Consider the following 23,882-nt stretch of genomic DNA (forward strand, 5'->3'; position numbering starts at 1 on the left):
AACTTCCTTTTACAATCTCAATTTCATTCCTATGTACTACACATTACAATTTTTAAAATTCATAATCATATTTTTCCACCATGTCCTTGAATTGTTCGGAGCTCAGGGTGATGTCTGCTTGGCAAATGATGCAGCAATTCAATATTTATTTTCGTCCTGATTGTTTGGAGATTTCATAGCTCCATTCCTGCACTATAAAACTGTCTCAGCCATGTGGGGCAGAGTGTTCCAATGGTTGGAGGAATTAATGCTGGCTGTTGCTCCACTTTGCATTGACATTTTTATTATGATGTAGTGTGAATTATTACTTTTAATTCATTTGTTATAAAAGTATTTGGAAACAAAGGTTAAAAATCATTCATCTTCCACATTTTTGGCACAACTGTGGGAAAGAGTTCACAAAAAATCAATCAGTAGAACTTGGTATGAATGAACACTTTGTACTTGGAATAACTTGGGAAAAAAACATCACCAACAACAAGGCCCATAGTCATGGTAAACTTAAAAACTAGATGCATTGCAAAATCTTCATTCAAGGAGTAATGTATGTTGCTACATTGAACAAGTTTGGTGGTGGGGGATCTCCACATGAGTAAATAATTGATTTTCAGTCTGGTTGCAAAGCAAGGAAAATATTTAAAAAAAATAAAATAAAATATGTATTTATTATTTTAATGTTATGTTATGTTATGTTATGTTATGTTATGTTATGTTATGTTATGTTATGTTATGTTATTTTTTTCACAGAAATAGAAAATAAGCAAAAGCAACCCCCTGGTGATTAAAATGTTCCATTAACTAAAACTAAATGTTTCCTGTTGGTGCTTATGCAAATTAACTGAATTTGTTGCTTCCCAAAATTGATGTCGGAAAAGCTAGGCATTTGCCAGACAATTTAGAGGCCTGAGCATTCACCAATATGCAGCAACTCAGAATCAAGTCCATCTCAGCTGGAGAACACTTTAACCAGGAAGGTATTAATCACCATGTCAAGGAGGAGGAAGAAGGCTTTATTTAACATTTTATATACATTAAATTGTTTCTAAATCAGCAACCAGTGGTCACTTATTCCTCCTTCTAAAATAACAAATTAAAGAGGCGTTTTCACCTCTTTTGCAACATGCTAGTTATGTGTTTTTGTAAGCTCGGACAGCTGAAAAAGGGTAGATATAGTGAGACCACATGAAATATCCTAATAGTCTAGGTACTGAAATATGAGAGATTTTATCTTATGCCTATCATACCTGATAGGAGGTGTTATGTTTCTAAGGGATTGCTAAAGCCACTGGCTTGGAGAGCATTCTGACCTGGGCTTTCTTTGGAGATCTTCCACTTTGTATAAAATTAATTACTTATGTACTGAGAATGCAAAATGATTCTCCCATGTGATGAGTAGGAGATTTGTGGAAGTGGTAAAAATATCTGTGTTTAAACGTGAGATTCAATTAGAGCTCTTGGGAGAACAAGTGATCATTTAACATGTAGGACTGCGATGCAGCCAGATGTCTTGACCATTTATGTCAGAGGCAGGACTCAAGGATGGAAATGAGTCTGAGTTTCCCACAGCAGTTTTCCATATAATATACATGTTAATTCATACTATTGTTCCCTTATATAAATTACTGCCATACTATCAAAGGTATGAATTCAACTGGTATTTGAAAGAAAAAAGGAAAAAAAAAAAAAAAAAAAAAAAAAAAAAAAAAAAAAGAGGTGAATAAGCTCTCCTTTCTAGCAAATTTACATTTTTATTGGAAAAGAAATATTGATTAATTAGATCAACTCCTGAGTTAATCATGTCTTTTTTTTTTTTCTCTTCTACAATGATTTCTGCATTTTGAACCAGTTTGCTCTGATTTTACTCATGTGCATCTTTGAATTTGTGTCAAATAATTTTTCTGTGGGTTGAAGTGTTGAAAAAGATTGGATTGTGGGGGCGTCTGTCATATGTGGTAAGCTAACTCTCTGCTTTGACCACAGTGCAGAGGAAAGTTTGAGCATTCCAAAAGAAGTACACATAACATTCCAAACACCCTCTTGATCCTATCTTGGGGTGACATGGATGTATTTTAAAATCTGCTGAAGCTTCTCCAAATAGTAGTAAATTTATGAACCTTGCCTAACATTTCATTTATCTGGTGTCACTACCACACAGAAGCAGCTTATTATTTGTAGTGGGCAGGTAACAGAGGACTTCTATCCTGTCTTACTGTAGATAAACCACTGGCTGGCTTACAAGACTCTGTTCTAACAAAATTCATTGCTCATACACGCTTTCCTGGGCCCCTTGGCTCTGCACATCCAAGAACTTTGCTAGGAAGAGGAAGGACAAAGCAAGCACATGTGAATTCTGCTTCTCTGCAGGTACAAAAGTAGTGTCAGAGCACCATCATTCTGTTGGTAGAGAAAAGGAGAGGGAAGAGTAAGAAATGACAATGTGGGAGAGTGAAAATGGTAAGGGAGGCTAGGGAAGTATATGACTGGTGAGACCATCCTGTATACACTGGCCCAGACCCAAGACTAATATTGCAGTTACTGTGACACTACAGTAGTATTGGTACCTAATAATTTTGGTCTAATTTGAATCCATCTTGAATTATGATACTGACATGGCATTGCTGTGTGGCTTCTCACTGATAAGTGTGCCTGAAAGCTTGTGGTCTTTTATCTCTTCTGTTGGCCTGCTTCACTTCATCCTGGGCCTGACATCTCTGTCTGTATACTTTTGACAAAATATCACACTTCTCTACAGCACTTGTAAAAAGCACTGCAATAAATCCTTTCAAGCTCTAACTTTGGATTTTACTATCAAACACTTAAGAACAGAATATTTTTCTTTCTCCTTAAGCAGAGACTGAATTCACCTTGCAGGAATTTTCTTCACTTCCACCATTCAGTTCTTTGCAGGTGCTCATTTGCAGGAGAGAATTTATGGCTTTGTCCCCTGTTCTCCTCTCCTAGGGTGGTGCAAATTACCTGGGTCAAGGACTGCTTTTTTTTTTTTTTTTTTTTTTTTTTTTTTCTTGGTCTCTCCCTCATTCTGCTCTGTCTCTTGCACAGAAACAGCTTTCCTTCCCTCTCCTTTAGATGATGGGCTCTGCCTCATTATAGCTCTTCATCTTAGGCATTTACATGTGCAACAAATAATAATTAATGAAAATAAAAGTATTTATGAGGCCCACTCCAAATCTGACATTACAGAGAGCAAAACTGTCGATGAGTACCTTTTATGACTTCTCACTAGCAGGCAGTTTGTAATTTTAGGGCCAGGAGTGCCTGGATTTGTGGTGAGGAGGAAGTTTTCAGAGATGTGGGTGCTTTTCCTTCCTTCTGCCAGCAAACAGCGATCCACGCCAGGATTTGCTTTCTGCTCCTGTATTTCAGATATGCAATGTGTAGCACGTTTCTGTATGTGTGTGTGTGTGTGCGTGTGCGTGTGTGTGTGCGCGCGCGTGTGTGTGCGTGTGTGTGTGTGTCTCTCCCTCGCTGTATCTGCCTCCAGGATTTCGCCCTGCCTGGTTCAGGAGGCTGCTCCAGCGCTGCGCGGAGCAGAGGTTTCCCCGGATCCCGTAAATACAGGCACACGCACCCAGTGCACCACACGCATGCACATGTACACACACACACACACACAGACACACGCACGCACAGAGCCGCTGTCCAGTCCATCCCCACGCCGGCTGCTTTCTCCACCACCTCCAGCCTCGCAGAGGCGGCAGGCGCAGCTCCGCGGCAGATCGCGCCGCCGCTGACCCGGGACTCCGCTCGCAGCAACGCGCCCGCGGTGTCAATCTCCACCACCTATAGCCAGATTCCCCACCACCACATTATTATTTTTTTTTAATTAATTTTTTTTTTTTGGCGGGGGGCGAGACCCTTTTGCATTTGGACCAGCAGCCGGAGGGACGAAGCTGCCTCTTTCCCTGCGCACCGTGCGCGCATGAGTGTGTGTGCGCGACCACCTTCCCCCCGCCTCCCAAAAGTTTGCCTCGGCGGCCGAGGGGCTCACGGGCCGCCGCCCCCTCAACCGGGGGGCGCGGCGGCGGCGCGGTGGCTGCGCGGCGACGGCGCGGGACTTGCGCGCTGCGCGGGACTTGCGCGCCGCGCCATGCCGGCGGCGCGGGGGGCTGCGCGCTGCGCCCTGTCGGGGCTGCTCCTGCTCCTGCTGCTGCTGCCGCCCGCGGCCGCGGGGACCGACAGCAAAGCGCGGAGCTGCGGCGAGGTGCGGCAGGCGTACAGCGCCAAGGGCTTCAGCCTGGCCAGCGTGCCCTACCAGGAGATCGCAGGTAAGGGGCTGGGGTCGCGGAGGGGTGATGGTGGTGGTGGTGGAAGGAGGGGTGTCACCGGCAGCCGGCTGCGCGCACTCGCCGCGGATGCGGGGCTGGGCTGCGTGCGCGGCGTGGAGCGGCTCTGCCGGCTCCCGGGGGCACCCGGTGCTCGCCGGCGGGGCGCGCGCGTGTAAAGAAATGAATGGGTTTATGAAACATCAAAAAAAAGCTATGGGGGTGGGGGTAAGAAAAAGGAAAGAAAGGGGGGAAAAAAAATGAGGACGCGGGTGAGCCTCAGCAGCGATTTTGTTCGCCTGCAGAAACTTCTTGAGAGTTGCAGCCGGGTTGCTGGAGGCAGAAAGCTGTTCCGCAGTGGCTCTTGCTGCCGTTGTGTGCAGGGGGCAATAACTTTGCCCACTGCCAGCGGAGACGGGGCGTGAGGGAGGAGGAGGGGGGAGAGGCAGCCCTGCCTGGGGCCGCCGAGGCTGGCAGGCTGTGTCCTGTGTCCCCGGCCGCTCCGTGCCCCCGCCGCCGCCGCTGCCCTTTCTGACGGGGCGAGGCCAGCCTCTTGGAGGCGCAGCCCAAAAAGATCAGAAGCATTAGCTGCTGGAGAGAAATCCCCCTCTCCGCACCATCTCCCCCCCTTCCCCCCCCCCCCCCCCCCCCCCCCCCACTCCGCAGCCGGAGACGCCGGGCAGCCTGTCAGTTAGCTCTTCCTTATGCTGAAACATGCCTACAACAGGTTATACCTCAGTCTACGTACAAAAGGTGTTTTATTATTATTACAATTGTAATTTTTATTTGCCAGCTTTTCCCTTATCCATATTGCATCTTTGGAACTGATTGAATGAAAATATGTCCGAGGCAGATAATCCTTTAGCAATTGGAGAGCATGACAAAAAGAGAGAAATAATATGAGAAGGCATGAGCTTGAGCTGCTCAAATTGGACTGCTTGAGCCCTCAAGAAAGGTTTCTGCTTTGCCACTAACGCTTTGCTGCTAGATTTTGCTGTTAGTACAGTGAATTAGATGCTCCTCAGTTAGCTTGCTTCCTTTTTAAAGTTGGAAGCAGTACATTTTTCCTGAGGTGAAATAAAGCCACAGTTACTTACTGCGCACAATTTAGCACTTTTCAAGAGGAATGATAAATGTGGAATATCTTAGGACAGTGAAGATGTATTTCACAAAAATGTTAGGAAGCTTGTTCCATGTTGCCAATGCATAACAGATCCCGTCTCTGCATAGCCCTGGTGGTTCCTTTGGACAAGTAGGTCTGACCTACTAACATGTGTTGGAACAAAGCGGGAGAGAGTGGGGCCTGTCCATGTTACTGTTCCACAGGCACCTTCATCCCTTGGGCTCACCAATTGTCTGGTCTTTCTGTGTTCTTATTTAAAAACTTCTGCTTAAGTTCCTTGTTGTTATATGCACAGTTTTATGAAATCTCTCTTGTGACCCTGTGGTCATACTTTCTTTCCCTTTGCTTAATGTTACTCCATCTGCCTGGTGGTATATCCTGTCATATATATGTCAGGGTATATTCCTTGTCATAATTAAAGGAGAATGAATTCCAGTGAATTTCAGTGTTTTAGTAAGTTTGTTTAAACACTTGTTGCTTTCAGCTCACAGACCAGTTTTATTGTCTTACTTATTTTTTGAATGTTCAAAGCAAAGATGCCATGCACTTTTAAGAAATTCTCCTGGTTACTCAGTTTGCAAGTTTTTGTTAACATGTACCAATACAGAAAGACTCATGGTAGCTAAATATTTAATAATAGTTAAATCTAAAATTACTTTTCAGTTTCCTCTTAAGGTTTACAAGGAACACATACTTTATGTTTTATGCAGGTGTGAATTATTGTTTTCTGCACTTCTTATTACAAGTTGTTTATTTTCTTTGTGGCTTATCTGACTTTTGGTTAGTTAGTGTATAGGTGTATGAACTTTAAAACAGTTTGTGTGTAGCTACTCAGTTGTTGGAAGATTGAGATTGTTGAAGGTGTGTATCAGAGAACACTTTTCCTGTGGTGCTGAGAGGTTTTATAATAACTGCTTGTGAAGCATGAGATCTTGTTAATGTGAAAGCTACCTATTTGCAACCAGGCACAATGTTGGAAGTGCTTAATTAAAGCAATTAACATACAGATTTCAGAGTAATTGTTTTCTTTCTGTCCTTTTCCACCATGCTGATTTGGTTAAAAAAGCAATTTGTTACTGTTATGAAACAAGTGTAGTCTGTCAAAGGCCCCATGTTTTAAAGAGTTCAGAGTACTTTAATTATGTTCATATTTCTGAACAAGTGTGTTTTTAAGAGACTTTTCATTGATGACTTGGTTATATGATGGAAAATAGTAATACACAGTATGGTTGATGTCTTTTGATTTAGCAGTAGTCATATGTTTCCATTTGTCATTTGTTAAAAAGCTACTTTCTGGCAAGGACTGTTGAAACTGGATAAACTGAAGTGGTAGCACAGATGTACTCATGCAAAGAGCTCAACAGTCTATTTAAATAAAAGAGGCTATAGACACACAGAGGCTAGGTACCCCTCTGCTGAAAGGAGCAACAAAAACAAACTTGTTTATAAATTTTTGTAAAATTATTTATACCAGCATTCACTATAAAATTCTGAATGGAGAAGGTGGAAGTATAGGATTTTAAAAGCTACCTGTTTGTGCACTGTAAGGCAAGGTTTGCCTACTGTATTTTATTACAAATGAAATGTGTTGAAGTTGGTAGTGATATAATTATGGTCATCTGCTATGCCTTTATAACAATGCTAAATTGTTCAATGAAATTGTATAGCAGTTATTTGTAACCAGCTTGCTTGCATCTAACATCTTGTCTGATCACCAAATTCTGGTGCTGTGACCTACACTGAGTATGACATATAAAGATGGTTTACAACACAGGTCATCAAAGGAAGTAAGTCCTCAATAAAGGAACTTTGCCTGTGAATGATGAGGGGGTAGACAGAGGAAAGTTTGTTGTGTATGTATTATGCTGCTGTGGGCCTGATTCTGTGCAAAACCAGCATCAGTCACAGGGTGGGTGTCAGTAGTTTGTGTCGTACACTGGGATATCCTTGTAAAATCTGTCCTATTATAGAACTGAGCATCCTGCATTTGAAAAAGAATTGAACTGTCAGGTTCATGCTACTGTAATCCAATATTCAGGAGTTCTGAGCAGAGCTCTTCGTGACTTTATAGAAATGTTTCAGTCTAGGAAAATCTGTCACCTAAAAGTTAATTCAAAAGTGAAGTCACATCACATATCTGTTAACTATACTTGTTTTTAATCCAGCCATGATTTTAGTAACTTTAAGTAAGCATTGTATGGGAAACCAGGAGTATGAGACATCAAAGTTAAAGGTGGAGCATGTCCTTACCTCAAACTGTTCTGTTGTCAGATTTGTTTTGTTGCCTTTTTTTTTTTTTTTTAATAGATGTTGAATAATAATGTATTTAATAGTGTATTTAAAGAAACACTAGAAGTGTTTCTTCTATAAAGATGTTGAATTCTAAATAGTTCTTAAGAAGTTAGAGGGCTTTGTTCTGTGCAGATGATGAATGAGGTGAGATTTTGGCAACACATAGACACTATAGTGAAAGTAACTGAAATGAAAGCAGAAGCAAACCCTTCATTTTGAAGGTCAGGAGTCACTTGAAATTGTACTTTGATGAATGGGTTTCATACTGGCATAATTTAGAGGTGTTGGCTGAAGAAAACTAGCAAACATAACACAGTTGCTTGTAGCTCTAAAGTGGTAATAATAATAATAAAAATAAACTCAGTAGTCACTCATGCAATTGAGCTATTAGTCCATGCCAAATATTCCAATATATGAATGTTTTTCTTTGCTTTAAGTAGTTCTAATATGTAATGACAGATTTACAGAAGAACAGTGGAAAATTCTCCTGACCATGTCCATGTCAAAGTGCTTCTTAATTAATGTTTTCTTTTACTGTTTCTTTACTGATGTCACTGAGAATTCTGTGAACAAATGGGGATTCAAAGAAACCATGTGTAGTTGTCTCATGAGTATAAAAAAGGAATAGCCTTATTGAAATCAATAATATAATCAATGCAAACTTGTGAAATCTGAATTGGGCCACTGGAGGTTAATTCATTCCTGAATTTAGTGGCGAAAATTAAGATGGATGTGGAATTTGATGTAATCTACTGTGCTTGTCTTGTTTTAACCCTGTTGTAAAAGTATCCTCTACCTTGTGTATGACTGCTTCTCACCTCCGTGATTTCAGTAACTACAACAGCAAGAGACTCTCTGGTCACACTCCCTTATGACGTGCCCTATTTTCCCATTGTGAGTGCATGTGTGCATTTAGCAAGGAGGGAGTATAGTTTTTCTAAGACCTGGCTTTGCTATCACTGTTGTGCATATTTATTGGTTTGTATGTGACCAGTTCTATTAAAGTGAAAACAACTTATGTATGCACATCTAAACCTGAAAGTACTCTTTGTAAGATCAGGGCCTTGGAGGAGAAATAGCATGTTTTTAATGCTTATAAATAATTGATTTTGACTGAGAATTATAAATTTTAGCATGTGGAGTTTTCTGATCTGATTTTATGGTAGTGTATTTTGGAAAAGAGGATTTAAAGTAGAAGTAGCAGTGCTTTAATAATTAGTGTAATGATGAATTTCAGTGTATGGTACTCTAATTATCTTTTTTTTTTTTTTTTTCTATAAACTGTTTGATTTATAATCCAAAAGCATACCTAAAGCTATAATATTTTCCACACTTTTAAGTGCTATTGTGTTAAACTGTTGTAATGCTGTATTAGTACTGGTTTCATCATATGCTATTGTGAAATACTCCTGAGATTAGGTGGTGTTCAGACATCAGAGAGGTCAAGCACTATGTTAAAAGCTCAGGCCATTCTTTTTATATTACTGCAATAAAGAATATATTCATTTCATTTATATTACCACTTGGCTCTCATAAAAGGTCAGTTTCAGCTGAATGTACAATTACTTGCAAATGGCAAATCTTATAACAAGTGATCAACAATAAAAGCTTTCCTGGGTAATCTGTCTTTAAAATTACCACCTGCCACTTCTTTGAATGACTTGAGGATCTTGCAATATCACTCAGAGATCTCTGTCTTATTCCCCACGATATGTGTAAGAAAACTATGCATACTAATCTTCCTTTCTGCTTAGCAAAGTGAAAATGCATAATTACATTAAAGTTTCTAGTTGAAATAACAAGCTTGGTGCTTAAAACTCCATTACAGTATCAAAGTATCAGCACTCCCATTACTAGCAAAATGAAATTACATTTTCAATGAACTATGACTTTATGCTACCCTTCATACCTGGTTAAAGGGTGCTATCTCCCCGGGATGGGAGCCTTCATTCTGTGGTTTTGACTGTTCATACTGCCAGACATAATTTTTTTAGCAGCTTAAATATGTGTAAAAGAATTAATACTTCTCCACAAATTCCTAGGAACAGCATTTAAAGGTTGGAGTTTAAAAGCAGAGTACTTATTATGCTAAACAGAGAGAATATATTACAAGATGCAAAAGGAATTTAAAATGTGTTGCAGATGGCAGGAAAACATGTGCCTGCCATAGCACTTTATTAATTCATAGCACTTTATTCTTCTGTATGTAAAAACAGCCTAAAGCCTTCTGAAAAGAAGGTTTGCTTTCTTCACCGTTTATTGCTACAGAGCTGCTGCACACGCTCCAAACCCAGCCTTTCCCTCACAGCGTTTTTCAGCCCGTGTCCTAGGAGGCTGCCACAAAGACCGCCAGTACCCTCATATGAACTTCCTTCACTTAACGCGACCTCTTTCTTCGAGCTAAGCGCAGCGTCGGTACCTTCCTACGCAGCCTCTCGAGCTCCGAACCCGAAAGGGGTGAGCGGTGTCGTGGGCTGCGGGAGCTACCCGCCGGCGAGCCGGCCTGCCCTAGGCGTGAGGGCCGGCGGCGGGGTGGGAGGGCTTTCTCCGCATTTCCCGTGCAGCCGCCTCTCCGCGCTGCACAGGCGGGACGCGCCCAGGAGGCGGCTCTGCCGTCCCTCGCCAGCCCGGCCGGGAGCCCCCCGGCGGGGGATTGATTTCCACCTCTCCCGACAGGAGCTGCTTTCGGTCCACGGAGAGGGAGCGGCGAGGGCCGGTGCTCCTAACGCAAACAGCAAATTGCTCTCTGGCTCTCGCAGCCTGCGAGGTCTGTTACCTTAAGCTTCTAATGGCCTTTTAACAGCGTTTCCAGCTGAGCAGCAGATGTAAAGGATACGGAGCGTTGAGAGCTATTTTTTTTTCCTCTCCTGAAAGGAACATTTCTACAGACACTCTGATAACAATGGAGCCTCGGACCTGCTCAGTGACCTGTTGGGATTAAAATAGCAGAGAAAATTTCCCAGAATAAGTGGAAGTCTCAACTATTTTTAACAGGTGCCTTACAAGGGCTATTCAGTTCAGTATGCTTTACAGAATAATGTATTGTGCATGCATACATGGAGGTGAAAGCACGACTTTTATCTGGAATGGCCTCAAAGCCACATTTAGGCACTGAAAAAACAGGCAAGCTACACACTTACCAGGACAGGTATTTGTGATCCAGCTGAAACTTTATTTTACAAGAGCACTCTGAAAAAACATGCCCAAGCACACACAAATACAAACATAAGCAAAATGAAAAACTACGCAGAGTTCAGTTCATTTATGTCAGAAAGATCAAAGGCCAAGGCACCTGTGCCAATCCTGTGGATTGGGTAATCTAATTAGTTCAAAGCTCATGCTTGACTAAGAAGTAAGCAATACAACCTGTCTTCTAAGAAAAAACAAATCCTTTCTGTTGCCAGAAACAGATTCTTCCTGAACCTCCATAGCAGTAGCTTTTGCCATATCTGTGGTGGCAGCCTCTGGTATTTTTGGCTATGTCCAACTGACTTATGGGTTTGGTGCTTAACATACTAAACACTGCAGAGACACCCGTCTGAATTTATCTTGGAGGGAAGTCAACGCGTGGGGTGAGGCTGTTGCACAGCTGGGTATCAGACACCAATATGGTATAGCGTGAGTAGGTATATGGATTCTGCCATGGTTGTGAGAACTGTTACTGTATATAGAAGTACTCCGAATCTGGCAAAATGTAGTCTGTGAGTGTCTCACTGCAGTTGTCACATATGATGTTTGCAGTTGGCTTTTGGGCTATGGGGCTCCCTTTTGACCTTGGATTTTTCCTTTTACAGCCCATAAAAAGTAATTAATATAGGAAACTAGAGTGGCTTTCTTAAACTGAATTATGTTTTAAGAAGTGAAGCATAATATTAGGGAAAGGATCTTTATGTGCAGTTATCCTATCCAAAGTGTGATTGTGCTGATTGATGGTTATAGCCAGGGAGGCTCCCACCGGACTCCTGTGTATGTTTGCTGTAGGTTCTTATCAGTCCAGGATACAGTTTCCTATCTTCTGTAAATGTTTCTCTTTCAATTGCTCTTTCCTAAGTTTCATTTTTCTGGCATTTTCAATCATGTAATGGGTAACTTTTTAGATAAAGTGTTGGTATTTATGGTTGCAGCATTTGAATCTAGAACAACCCTTTCTCTTGCCTTCTAAATGCCACATTGATCTGTGTTATAGTTTTGGATTTCTGTGAGTGTTGCCATCTGTGGCTTTGGAGTCCTAAAATACAGCTCTAGATAGAGGAAATGAGGTTAGTAAAAAGCTGACTTAGAGAACAGGGGAGAAAATATAAGGTAGAATGAACTGTTGGAGAGCGGACTGTTTCTGGAAAATGAATGAAACATGAATGGGGATACTTCTTTCTCTCATTGCTCAAGTCACTTTGCAATCATTGGGTTAGGTATTAAGGTCCTTCTCATAGTTAAAACCCTATGGAGGAGAAGGCAACCAGGCTGAAAAAAGTGCATTCATTCTAGTCAAAGTTTTGGATGAATAGGATACAAAGAAGAAGGGAGGGAGCAGAGATGGTCCATTTTTTTTTTTTTTTTTTTTTTTTTGAGCCCTACTTGGTCTGTATAGTCAGATTTTTCCTTTTTGTTATCATCTAGGTGGTTAAATATCCAGTATAAAGCAGATTGTGGTGGCCTGATCAGTCCAAATCTCTAAAACGGAAAAAGTTCTATTCAAGATGTTTTGGCATTTCCAATGTTAAATGGTTCCTTCAGAGCTTTTTTCTTTGCTTCGTATACTTTGTGAAAGCAAAACTATTGATAAATCAAGCTCAATATGTGATATGTAATTGCCTTGTTTCAGAGAGAACAATGCAGATTTTGCACAGTTCTGTATGTCATAACTTTATTTAACTGTGCTCCATAACCTCAGAGAGCAGGCTCTGAGTTTCTAGGTTATACTTCCTTTCTACCAGAAGAAGAAGAAAAAAAAAAGTTGCAAAAGACTTGGATTCTGACTGTCAAAGTATGTTTTCATTTACTCCTAACCCTCTGGATGGGAGTTTTCTGTCAGAAAGGTTAAATGTGTTCTTTTGATGGTGGCTTTCTGGTAGGTACCTTAAGATTATCATGAAACTGAAAGTGAAATATTTTATTTATTTATTTGTTTGTTTGTTTGTTTGTTTGTTTTCACATGGCAGCACAATGCAATGTGCCAGTAGTATCGTACTTTTATGGTATAATTGAGGAGAAATTACCAACAGCTGAGCATTCCTGCATTTTATCCTCACTTTTGCACTTGACTTTATTACTGCATCACCAAAATTGACAAGCTGTACTAGTAAAGTCATCTGTTCTCCAAAACTGAATGAGCTGAACATCTGCCTGGTCTGAGTGATCATAGTAAGAATGCTTAGGGAACTGCCTGCTTCTTATCATGTTCATGTGGTCAGTTTACTAGGTGTCTGCTGATTTTATTGCATATTGAAATTTGTAGTTTATGAGGCAAATGGATTGGATTATTAGTTCACAGGTTTATATACTGCCATTTATTGTTATTTTCATGTTTTAAATCTTTTCTACACCTGAGGGTACCCATTCACAACTATATGCAGCTTCCACACGTAAAATAAAATTGAGCTTATGGTAGAGGTACTGTTGAAATATAAATTGTTTAAAACAGAAACAGAACAGTTCTTTGCATGTAATAAGTACCCTTGCATGTAATAAGTGATCAGTCAGCCAACTCCAGAAACTGTTGCAGAATGTTTAAATGCTTTTTAATTTACCAATGCCCTTGTTTTTAAATGTGTTCTAGTTGCCAGGAAATTCAAACAATGCAGTGATCTGTCAAAGTAAAGGGATGATGATCACCCAGTGTCCAGTGGCCAAACAAAGCGTTTTCCAAAGCTATTAAACTAACACAATGTTTGACAAAGAAAGAAGCTGAGAGTTCAAACAGTGACTACATTTTATTTAGTTTCAAAAAGTTGACTCACAGTATAAGCAGAAAATAAATATTTATTTCTCCTATATTAGCTTTTGGCTTTAAAACTTTAGCAATATAGGATTTTGTCCATCATCAGTATCTGTGTTTTTGAGAGATATGGAAAATACCTCTTGAACAGTTTCTGACTCAGACCATATTCTCTTTAAACAATTAGAGTCCTTGCAATTTACAATATTCTTATCTAGTCTAAACTTTGCATAACATGTACATATTTAATGCAGTTTGTAAAAGAAATTGGCAAAGTTGGCCTGCAAAAGAAACCACCTTAATAAAATCTTTACTGTTTATTTTGTGAAGCAGTCTATACTCAGTACAGTTGTACTGCTCTATACAGCAGTACAGTTGTAAAAAAGCAGGGTGGGTGGAAAGATCATGCTAATCAAAGTTGCAAAATAGGTTGTGATAGCTCAGCAGAGATACAGTTGTTTCTGAGCAGAAAATCAAAATCTAATTTAAAAATGAAGGTATTTAAAAGAACAGCACAGGGGAGCTTTATTTATCGAACTGGTGGAAAGCCAGGAGCAATATTCCTTGACTGCTTCTGTTCCAAGATGGTCCATCATGCTTGCTATTGGCTAGCAATGAGCATTGTTAATTGAATACCTGGAACATAACTAAAATGCATTGATTAAATACAAACACCTGTCTTTGCAATGTAGCCTGGCTGATGAAGGAACTGCTACCTGAAATTGAACACTGAAAAAGCAATTTGTTTGTTCTTAAAGTTGATCTTCAGAAATCCTGTACCATTCTTCAAATGAGAACTCCAAAGCCTCTTTTTTCTTTAATTACTAAGACATAGTACTGAAAGCCATGTATAAATTGACCAGAATCAGATTGGTCGTGCCACACATGCACACTTGTTACAAGGATTTTTTTAGTCAAATTCTGCCAAAACTGTTTTTTGCCCATCTCCATTAATTGCAGTGAGTGGCAGAATTTAATTGAGATCTAACTTCCTTTTTATTATTATTATTATTATTTTGCAAAATTAAGTAAAGCAATAGATTATCAGAATTCAAAATTATAATTTAATTGTGTGAACCACTGAGCAAATACAGTGTGCAGTCCTTTCTACAAAAAAAAAGTACATTTTATATTTATGACATTAACTCATGAGACTTACATGTCACTTGATCATAAAATAGCAATGTACATATTGTTTCAATATTTTTCTATTACTTAAATAACAAATATAGTGGAAGTAAATATACTGCTTAATTTTTCAGTTGTCCTTTTAAAGGGCACCAGCTTCATATCCCATTGAGATTACTGGAGTAATTGATGGATCCTTTGTGGAAGTATCTTTGTACCTTGTTAATTAGTAATTTAGTGTCTGAGTTTTCTCTAAAAAAAGTTTTTTTCACTAAAACAGCTCCAGCTGGACACTGTAAATCACTGTTCAGAGCAGAATCAGTACAGAAACTGGGCAAACCACATACTCTTGCTTGCATCTTGTGTACTAAATGTAGTTGCTGATGGAAAAACAGAAATACAGATTGTTGACCAAATGGAATTTTTGCATATCTGATGAATGGATTGAAATTGCTCATCTATCCCAATTGCTACCCAAGAGATTAATGCTTTCTCTTCTGAGAAGAACACTTGGAAATATTACAGTCTGTGCATTATGAGTAAACACAGTGTATGGATAGTTGTATATACTCATGCACCTGAACAGCCCCTATCACTCAAAAACTATGCTGAAATTCTGTCATATACAAGACAGCTTTTTTCACTGTGGATACATTTTGGATCATAAGTGAGGTCCAATTTTCTTTTTAACATTTGTATAGTTTTAATTGTTAGTTTTGCTTCTTCTAGAACAATTTTTATTCTTCTGGTGGTAGGATGGTCAATGCCATCCCTCGTGCTTAATGGACCCTTTTTTTTTTTTTTTTCTTTTTTCTGAAACATGAACAAAATCAAATGAAAGATGAATAAAATTATAAAGAGCAGATTCATGCAGTTTTTTAGTCTGTGTTGCTGAATGAATGAGATACAGGTCCATAAACTGCACTTGGGCTAAAGAATCCTGCATGTAACTTTGCCATTGATTTATATAGTTTTAGGTTAGTTTTTATAGTCATTTCAACATCATCATTACAGTTATTGTACAGCACAGACAATAAACCTTTCTAGAAAGACTAATGGAGTTGGCAAATTAGGCTCATCATTTTAATGGCTGATACATAAATGCTAATCTTTTGTTCCATTCTGTGATGTTAGCAGCTGATCAAACTGTTGAATGCAATGACTGTTCAGATGAGTCATGCTGAAAGAACTGATAGAATAAAACCAAAGACAGTACTGTTTCTATACCTTTGCATGTAATCTTAATTAGTTTCAATTCACAAATATGAGCTTTTTGTTTGTTTGTTTTTCAAGAGCCAGTTTAAAATGGGTAGGGTAAGCATTTTTCAAGATGATAGTAAGTTAGCAGTTACATTTTATGATTAGTACACATTTGTGGTCTTGATACTCTTATATCAATATGAAAAACATGTTTTTAAATATTACTAGTATTTGTTCCATAAACATTTTTCTTATTTATAATTTTATTATTTTTTTTTCCTCTGAGATCTGCAAATGCTAATCATTTAGAGCTCTTTGGAGCAAAGATATTTACCAAGTTATTCTACATGTAGCAGCAAATTAATATTCAAACAAAGAGTTATAGAAAAAAAAAATCTTGATCTAATTCTACAGGAGAGCTGTATGCATGTCTTTCAAGAGTGAGGAGTTAATTTGCAAAGACGATCTAAAGAATATATTCTGATTACTTTTTCAACTGCTTATGGAGGACTCCTTTCTAAATCATTCCTTTTCTATTCTGCTCAGAATATTTTGTGTTTTTTTCTACATAGACAAATGCATACCTCCATATTTCAAAAGAAGAAAAAAATGTTTACCATTTATTATATTTTAACCATTTTCACTATTTTTACATTTTTATCATTTTTATCATATATTTTTTTTTTACCATTTCTTGTGTTTCTGGAATATTTAATGCTCCTAAAAAGAGTTAGGACAACTCTGTGTGTATTGAAAACCTCTTATTTTTAGGTATATTCCTGCCTTGCAGGATGGAGTTTTCATATAGGTATCTAAGGCTACATGATATAGTGCATAAAGAGATATAACGCATAACAACAATTGTGGTGAGTAATCAGGCAGTGAATCTAACCTAAGACTACGCTCCTGAGAATGAGGGTGATGAGTAGGAGATTTGAATTGTCACTTCTCAACTTTTGAGAAAATATCTTCGTTGTTCTGGAGGTATGCATGTGATATTTTCTTTTGAAGCAATTCCATAGTGCATGAATAATTGCATATTCGCTAAGCCAGAGGCAATGTTTGTTTCTGTACATGTTTGTATGCACATAGCAGGACACTGTTTTGGAAGAGTTGAAACAGTCTTTTAGGCTCTAGCCCAATAAATGTATAATTCTTTTGGGTATAAAGTGTTTAGGTGTAAAGCTGACTGAAACAACTGGTGTGGATCTGGAACCCTTTTTTGAGGTGAGGGCACTCTTCATTCTGTTTCTGCCTAATAAATTGTTACTGCATGCAAAGCAAAAGAATTTCAATAAAGTGATTGAGATCAGGTTGTAAAAATTATTTTTTCTTGACAAGGAGAAATCTGTCTATAGTAAATCTATTTAAACATGAGGCAGATTTAAAGTAAACACTGCTATTATCTTGAAAACATTGCATATCTAGAAAATTTCTTAATAAAGAATCTCAAACAACTTGAAAATAGCTGAGGATAGAAGGTTTGTTTCCTTTATTTTCTCCTTGTGGAATATTTTAACAATTCCTATTTTCTTTCTGTGCTGGTAATGTTATTTAAATTATTAGTAATCAAATGCTAGATTGCAATCAGTCACCAATAATGTTAAAGCAGTTTGAGAAATGCTTTGGTTTATGGAATAATCTTCCAAGGGTTTTTATGGGAAATTCATTGCATTGCATATCCTAAATTGGACAAAACAGAGTGAATTAGATGTTACTATTACCTTGTTAGGATTTGTCAGTAGTGATAACAGGCCTTGTTTCTTCAAGTACTCTAAACGAACAAACCGCATTAAAAAGAAGCATCTGTATGTTGAACAGTGAGGTTCTTTAGGGCCCACTTTGGTTTAACACAACTTCTGGTGTAAGTCACCCTTCAACTTGTAGATTCTCAGATGACTTAATCCCTTCTGATATATCAGTTTTGTTCCAAGGAATCACACAGCTTGAGAGGGTTAAGTCTTGCCTACTCCCACTGAGCAGAATCCTCAATAATTGTGGGTGTAGGAGCCTACAAGGAAATATTTTCTATTCTCCGCTGGAGTGAGTCTTTGTGAAAAAGCAGTGGGTGTAACTATTGGAAATGCACAGAAATAAATAGTAGAAATATATAAAGAATAACATTAAAGGTGAGATTTCAGTAGTTAGTATCTCCAAGAATGGGTTAATTCTTCCTCAAATTTGTATATGAAACAGAGAAGGCGTTACTTGGAAGGTGTTTTTGTTCCTGTTAGTGGGAGTGGGAGGTGGGTAGAGGAGTTCCTAGTTCATAGACCCCTGCCAAAAGAATGTTTTTCATTTTAAATTATTTATTTATTTACTTTTTTTTTTAATTATTATTAATAACACTGTAAAGAAAGTATTCCATGGAGATTTAGCAGCAGAAATCTTAGTGTTCTTTGCTTGAGACGAAACTATTCAGGTGTTCCATTAAGGTTAAGGTAGAAGAGAGGCCTTGAATGTCCCATGGGTTCTGCCTGTTTTCACTATAAGTTTTATTTGCTTTCTGAGCCTAAATACAATCTCGACAGTGGGAATAACAGCAGCTTTAATATTTTCTCCTGGGGAAATCACTTGACTTCAGAAGCACCTTAGAAGGTTACAAAGGTACCACTGGCCAAAAGGCACAAGATAATTTGATGTAAAATTGAGCTCTAAGATGCTGTTTGACACCACCAGGATAATGAGTCAGTTTAAGAAAGAATAGCTTCATTATTTTTTAATTGGACCACTTTTCAAAAAATCCAGAGGCTGTTCATCTAAATGCAAGAGATGTTCCAAATATCACAAAGTTTAAGGAAATTAAGTTCTGATGAATCGATATACCTGATGTGATGAATCTATTGATTGTAGTTTGCTGACCTTCACTAATGATCTTTCCTACTCCTTCTAATAATCTTCTCATGTGGAAAACAGCACAAACATCAATTTAAACAGTATATAAATGTGAACTGAAGGTAAATACTTAAAATGAAATTAACAAGATGGAAAACATTTTGGCAAGGTTATTTCAGGCAATAGTAAAATAAATGAGAACAGCTTTCCTTTGTGATTAACATCATTATATTCTCATTCATTCAGGACATTATATTCATTCAGGACTTATGCAGAAAATTTCAGAGGAGCTTTGTAATGAGAAAATGAGAAAAATAGTAGAATACATACAACTAATAATATATTTTATTTTTAGAGAAAGTAGGATGCAGAGTGGGCAGGGAGGACTGAGGTAGTTTTATGTTCATTTTGCTACTGAATTGTAACACAGGAAGATGTAGGAACTGAAGAAGCATTTCTCATGCAGTTACATAAATATAACCATGACTAAGGATATATATATATGGTGGAATGATGATGGGTGAACATAAAAGGCTGAGATTATTTGACCGAATTCCTTCCTTACTGCTATTCATCCAAAAATAAAACTGGAATCATGCCTCTCTTATTAAGAATTTTATAGTCATTTTATAGAAACTCGGTTAATGCTAACTTGGAAATTAACATGATGCATTTATCACATATCTTTGACTATGTTTTCCTGAGTGACTAAGGATTTCATCAGTCCTGTGTGATGCCTTTTTGAAAGTCCCTCCACTTAGTCCCTTCTGATTTCCTCTCTGTGGTCCTTCCTGAAATATGCTGTGCATTTTCAACATCTCTACAGCCCCCGCAGTACACCTCAAAGCTTTGACATGGTCTCAGAATGCTCTTCTTTCTGTACCCATCCTTTGATGAGTCCTTTACCTCTGTGGACAATAAACCTGTTTTGTACACAGAGCATTCAAGAAAAAGATTTTCCTTTTTTTGTTTGTTTGTTTGTTTCATAATAGATACAAAAGTCTTAACAACCAATCATTCTCCTTGAGTTGTCAGAAGAGTTGCCAATTCAATGTCCTCTATCTGTCTAGGTTACTAGAGTTCATTCATTGTCCTCTGATCATTGCCAGGTCTTTGTATTTAATTTGTATTGCTTTTATTATAAAGATAAACTGATCATAAATATTCAGTAGCTTCACTCCATGCTGCTTTTCTTATTACTCAGTCTTTTACTAATGCTTTATTATTATTATTTTCAAATTATCTTAGTATTCTGCTTCTGACACTCCAAACAGCAGCTTTATCTGCCAGTTACACCAAAAGTGTTACTGAGTGTGGTCTTCTTACATTCATGATTTAGTCTCCTTCCAGTGCATTTTCTGTCAACCTGTCTTAGAATTACAGTTTTAGCTTGTGAGACAAGAGTTTGGCTTTATCTATGTTTCAGAAATCATCTCTTCATGATCTATCATTGAAATTTTTCCCAGCTACCGGTTTTGCCAAAGTATATGGCAAAACTTTTGGATTTTAGAAGGGCCAGGACTTGTTTCTGTACTGAGTTTTTCCTGGACTATTTGTTCTGGAAAATTTTAATTATTTGCTCAATGGTTAAACCAATATGTAAGAAACTTTTTATCCTTGTGGATACAGAAGGGAGCTCCTTCAATCTTTGTTCCTCTACTTTCACATATCTCTGAAGAGCAAACTTGTGTGCTTTGTGCTCCTAAATGCTTTGTTCCTTCACAAAGTTCAAGTCCAGCAATATTTGCAAGAAGAAAAGACACAATAACTGAAATAATCTTTTATAATTTCAAGTTATGTGTTGCGCAAATTTTGACAGTAGTGGAATCTTGTTTACAAAGTAATTTTCTGACCCCAATATAATGCGTGTCTTTATTTAATTTATAGACTACAACACTTAAAAACGGTAAGTTCCTATCCTTTGTCAAAAGGGATCTGAAAGCCACCAATGGTCCCTCATGTTCCCATCACAGCAGAGGTCCTTGGATCTGCATGCTAAAATCGTTATGTGCCCAAAAGATGCAGAGGCAGCTTCATGAGCCAGCAGAAAGGACAGTTCTATGAGGGGTCACTGGTGGGTGATGAAGACAATATATTATCCTGCTCTGCTGTCAAATAAGTCTGAGTCAAATCAGCTTTTCTGTATCTTCAAGTCTTGGTTGTTGTATTAAAAGCACTGGTGATGTCCCACTCAGTTGTGAGTGGTATGGTGGGGCCCAGGTAAGGATGTTTCATCAGACCTGTAGTGTGGGATCCTCAGGCTGGCCAACCTGGCATACACACATATGTAAGTGTGTTTCTGAACTTCACACAAGGTCAGATATTTCAACCCCAATCCTTAAAACATCCTTAACCACTCCTGTGTAAAATAACTTTACTTATGTTGAATAACACTGCTCTCTTTAGTTTTATACCACGTAGAGAGTAATGCGATTTGGAGTAGATGATGGTATTAAATCTGTCTGAGAATGGATAGGAAATCAAATGAAGAAATTAGGAATGAGAAATTTGTTACCTTTTTTTTTTCCCCCTCATGCTTGAAGGAGGGATAGGTAATAATGGCTGTACATGTATAAATGTATTTTTACTTATCAATTATCAGCACTTTGGGATCAACACAGACAAAGGACAAAACAGGAAAAAAGCAGTAGTAAGACAGAAGTGGAAGTAACATGTTGAAATGTACTATTTTGTCATTCTGCTGTAATCAGAAAAGTCAAAATCCTCTTCAAAACATAGAGGGGAAAAAAAAAAAAAAAAGACATTATCCTAGATTGCAGCCTGACAAAATTGCCGTGAAAATGAGCTAGCTCCAAGCAAAACACTACTCATATACCATTTACTGAGATGTTGACTCTTAAGATGAAAAGAAGGATACTGTATTTTGGGACTGGAAAATTCAATTTTTCATTAGCATGGTAATTTTTAATGCCATTATTTCATAATTACTCCACCAAGTTTGGGGCAGAGACACCTAGTGCTGCCAATAGCTTTTTCATCCTGTTGAACAATGCTGAAAAATAATCAACTTAATCAAACACAAATATAAAATGAATATTCAATCCCCACAGTTATTTTTAAGGTATACATGAGCTTTGAAAAAAGTTACAACAAAAAGTATAATTTCTCTATTATATTAGAAAAAAAGCAAAGAATACAATTTCTGATCAAAGAAGATAGTTTCAGATTATGAGAAATAACTCTTACTACCTAAAAGTGATGAATACCAAAGGCAGATGTAACTTCAGTCTAAATCAGTCTATGCATAACAGACCTAACATATCTACTTACGGATACCTTAATCTCCTCTCCTGGCTTGCAAATTGCCTATAGGCATTAACTGTATTTGTTGATGTTTTTGGTGTGTCCTAACTGTTGGCTTGGTGACAGGCAAATATATCAAAATTTTCTGAGAAAAACACCAATACAGTAAAAAAAAAAATTAAATGATGATGATGATAATAATAATAATAATAATAATAATAATAATAATAATAATAATAATATGGTAGTGTATTATGAATCCATGGAAAGTGAAAATTAGTGTATCAGCAAAATCATTCTTACACATTGTTCTGTTAACATTAAATTGTTGCAGTACTCCCCGCACCTTGTTTAACCATGATTTATTTGACTTTAAAATCATGTTAAAAAAATACACGGTCAAGGTACAACTATTTTACTGACTCCTTGTAAGCAAAACAGCCTACCCTGAGTGCTGATTTTTGGCTTCTTACTATATATATCTGTACAGCAAGGAAACAGTTTATTAAAACAAACAAACATACTACTTACTAATTCCTTCCAAAAAGTTCATAGTTCTTACTGATTCAGATTTTGGACACAAAAAATACATATACAAATGCTGAACCAGGAACTGTGATCACTATATAAAATTATTATGTACTGTTTAATGCATCAGAAGGTTTTAGGGAAAAAAAAAAAAAAAAAGATTTCAATCTGAATAGAAATGGAGGTTAAAAAAAAAAAAAAGAGGAAAATATGAGGACTGGACTGAGATGATGGTTGAATTTGTATTTCTTTACGATTCTAAGGAGAAGTAGAAGAGGTGAATTGAAAGAGAAAAATACTTGGAAGCCCATTGGCAACAGGATCAAACAGGAAGCAAATGGGAAATAAAAAGTGCAGGAAGGATAAGAGGCACTCCACAAGCAGCATATAATAGCACACAGAGGGAAACAGAGGTGAAGGAAGTGGCAAGCTGTAACCTTTCTTCGGATGTGAGGCTTTAATTTGTTTTTGCTTGTTTTGCATATAAACTCTGTAGAATTGTATTTGCTTTCAAAATCTCATCAGGCACAAGTGCTTGTTGGAGTATTTCTGACAGTACTCCTAGTCTCTGAACTTCATAGTTGTGATTAGTTCCTTCAACACATCTTTTATCCTGTTGCTTTTATTCTCATAATTAATCACTCTCACTCAATCAAGTACATTTTTTCAAAGACTTAAATTGTTAAATATAAATTGTTCATGATCTCATAAAGAAAAGGTAATTTTAAAGGTTTTGATTCTCAGCATATGTTTCTGCCATGAACACAACATAACTACCTGAAAAAGAACAAAGAGAAATGTTCCAAAATGCTATTAATCTAAGTTAATGGTGTTTTTTTGTTTGTTTGTTTGTTTTTAATGCAAGCTGAACTTTGTATCCTATTAGTGATGTGCATACACACATATATTAGGTATGTACAGCTTTATATAGGTAGTTGAAGCAAAGCTTTTCATTTGCTGACAGTTGTGAAATAACTTTTTTTTTTTAATATTAATGTGAGAAAGGATAGTCTCAACATATTAAATTATATGTTGTACTAGTAAACATGAAAGCAAGCAAAAATGAAAATGCTGTTTTACCTAGAGACAAAAGTTGGAAAGTAGGAGGTATTACAAATCCGTTATTAAATGGAAATCATATAGTCCACTGAACAGGAACATATGCAGACCTAATTTGGAATTAAAAGGACTTTATGTGGAATTTAGATATGAAAATCTCAGCCAGGAGTTCAGGCAGCTTCTTCTCAAGAACCTCATCGCCTCCATAACCAGTCCCATCCTGCCATGAATTGCA

At 37.7% G+C, this 23,882-nt stretch overlaps 1 protein-coding gene across 1 annotated transcript in view; it reads left to right on the forward strand.

Moving 5' to 3' along the window:
- Positions 1–3,940: 3,940 nt before the first annotated feature.
- GPC6 (glypican 6) overlaps positions 3,941–23,882 on the forward strand; it is a gene marked incomplete at both ends in the record, with an annotated part of 808,075 nt that continues 788,133 nt past the window's right edge. Inside the window, one exon of the mRNA XM_084301144.1 lies at positions 3,941–4,286. Coding sequence (XP_084157270.1) covers positions 3,941–4,286 — 346 coding nt within the window. The remainder of the gene's footprint in view (positions 4,287–23,882) is intronic.

The sequence above is a fragment of the Netta rufina genome, assembly GCF_964035555.1.
Source record: "Netta rufina genome assembly, chromosome: 1".
Classification (NCBI taxonomy): Eukaryota; Metazoa; Chordata; class Aves; order Anseriformes; family Anatidae; genus Netta; species Netta rufina.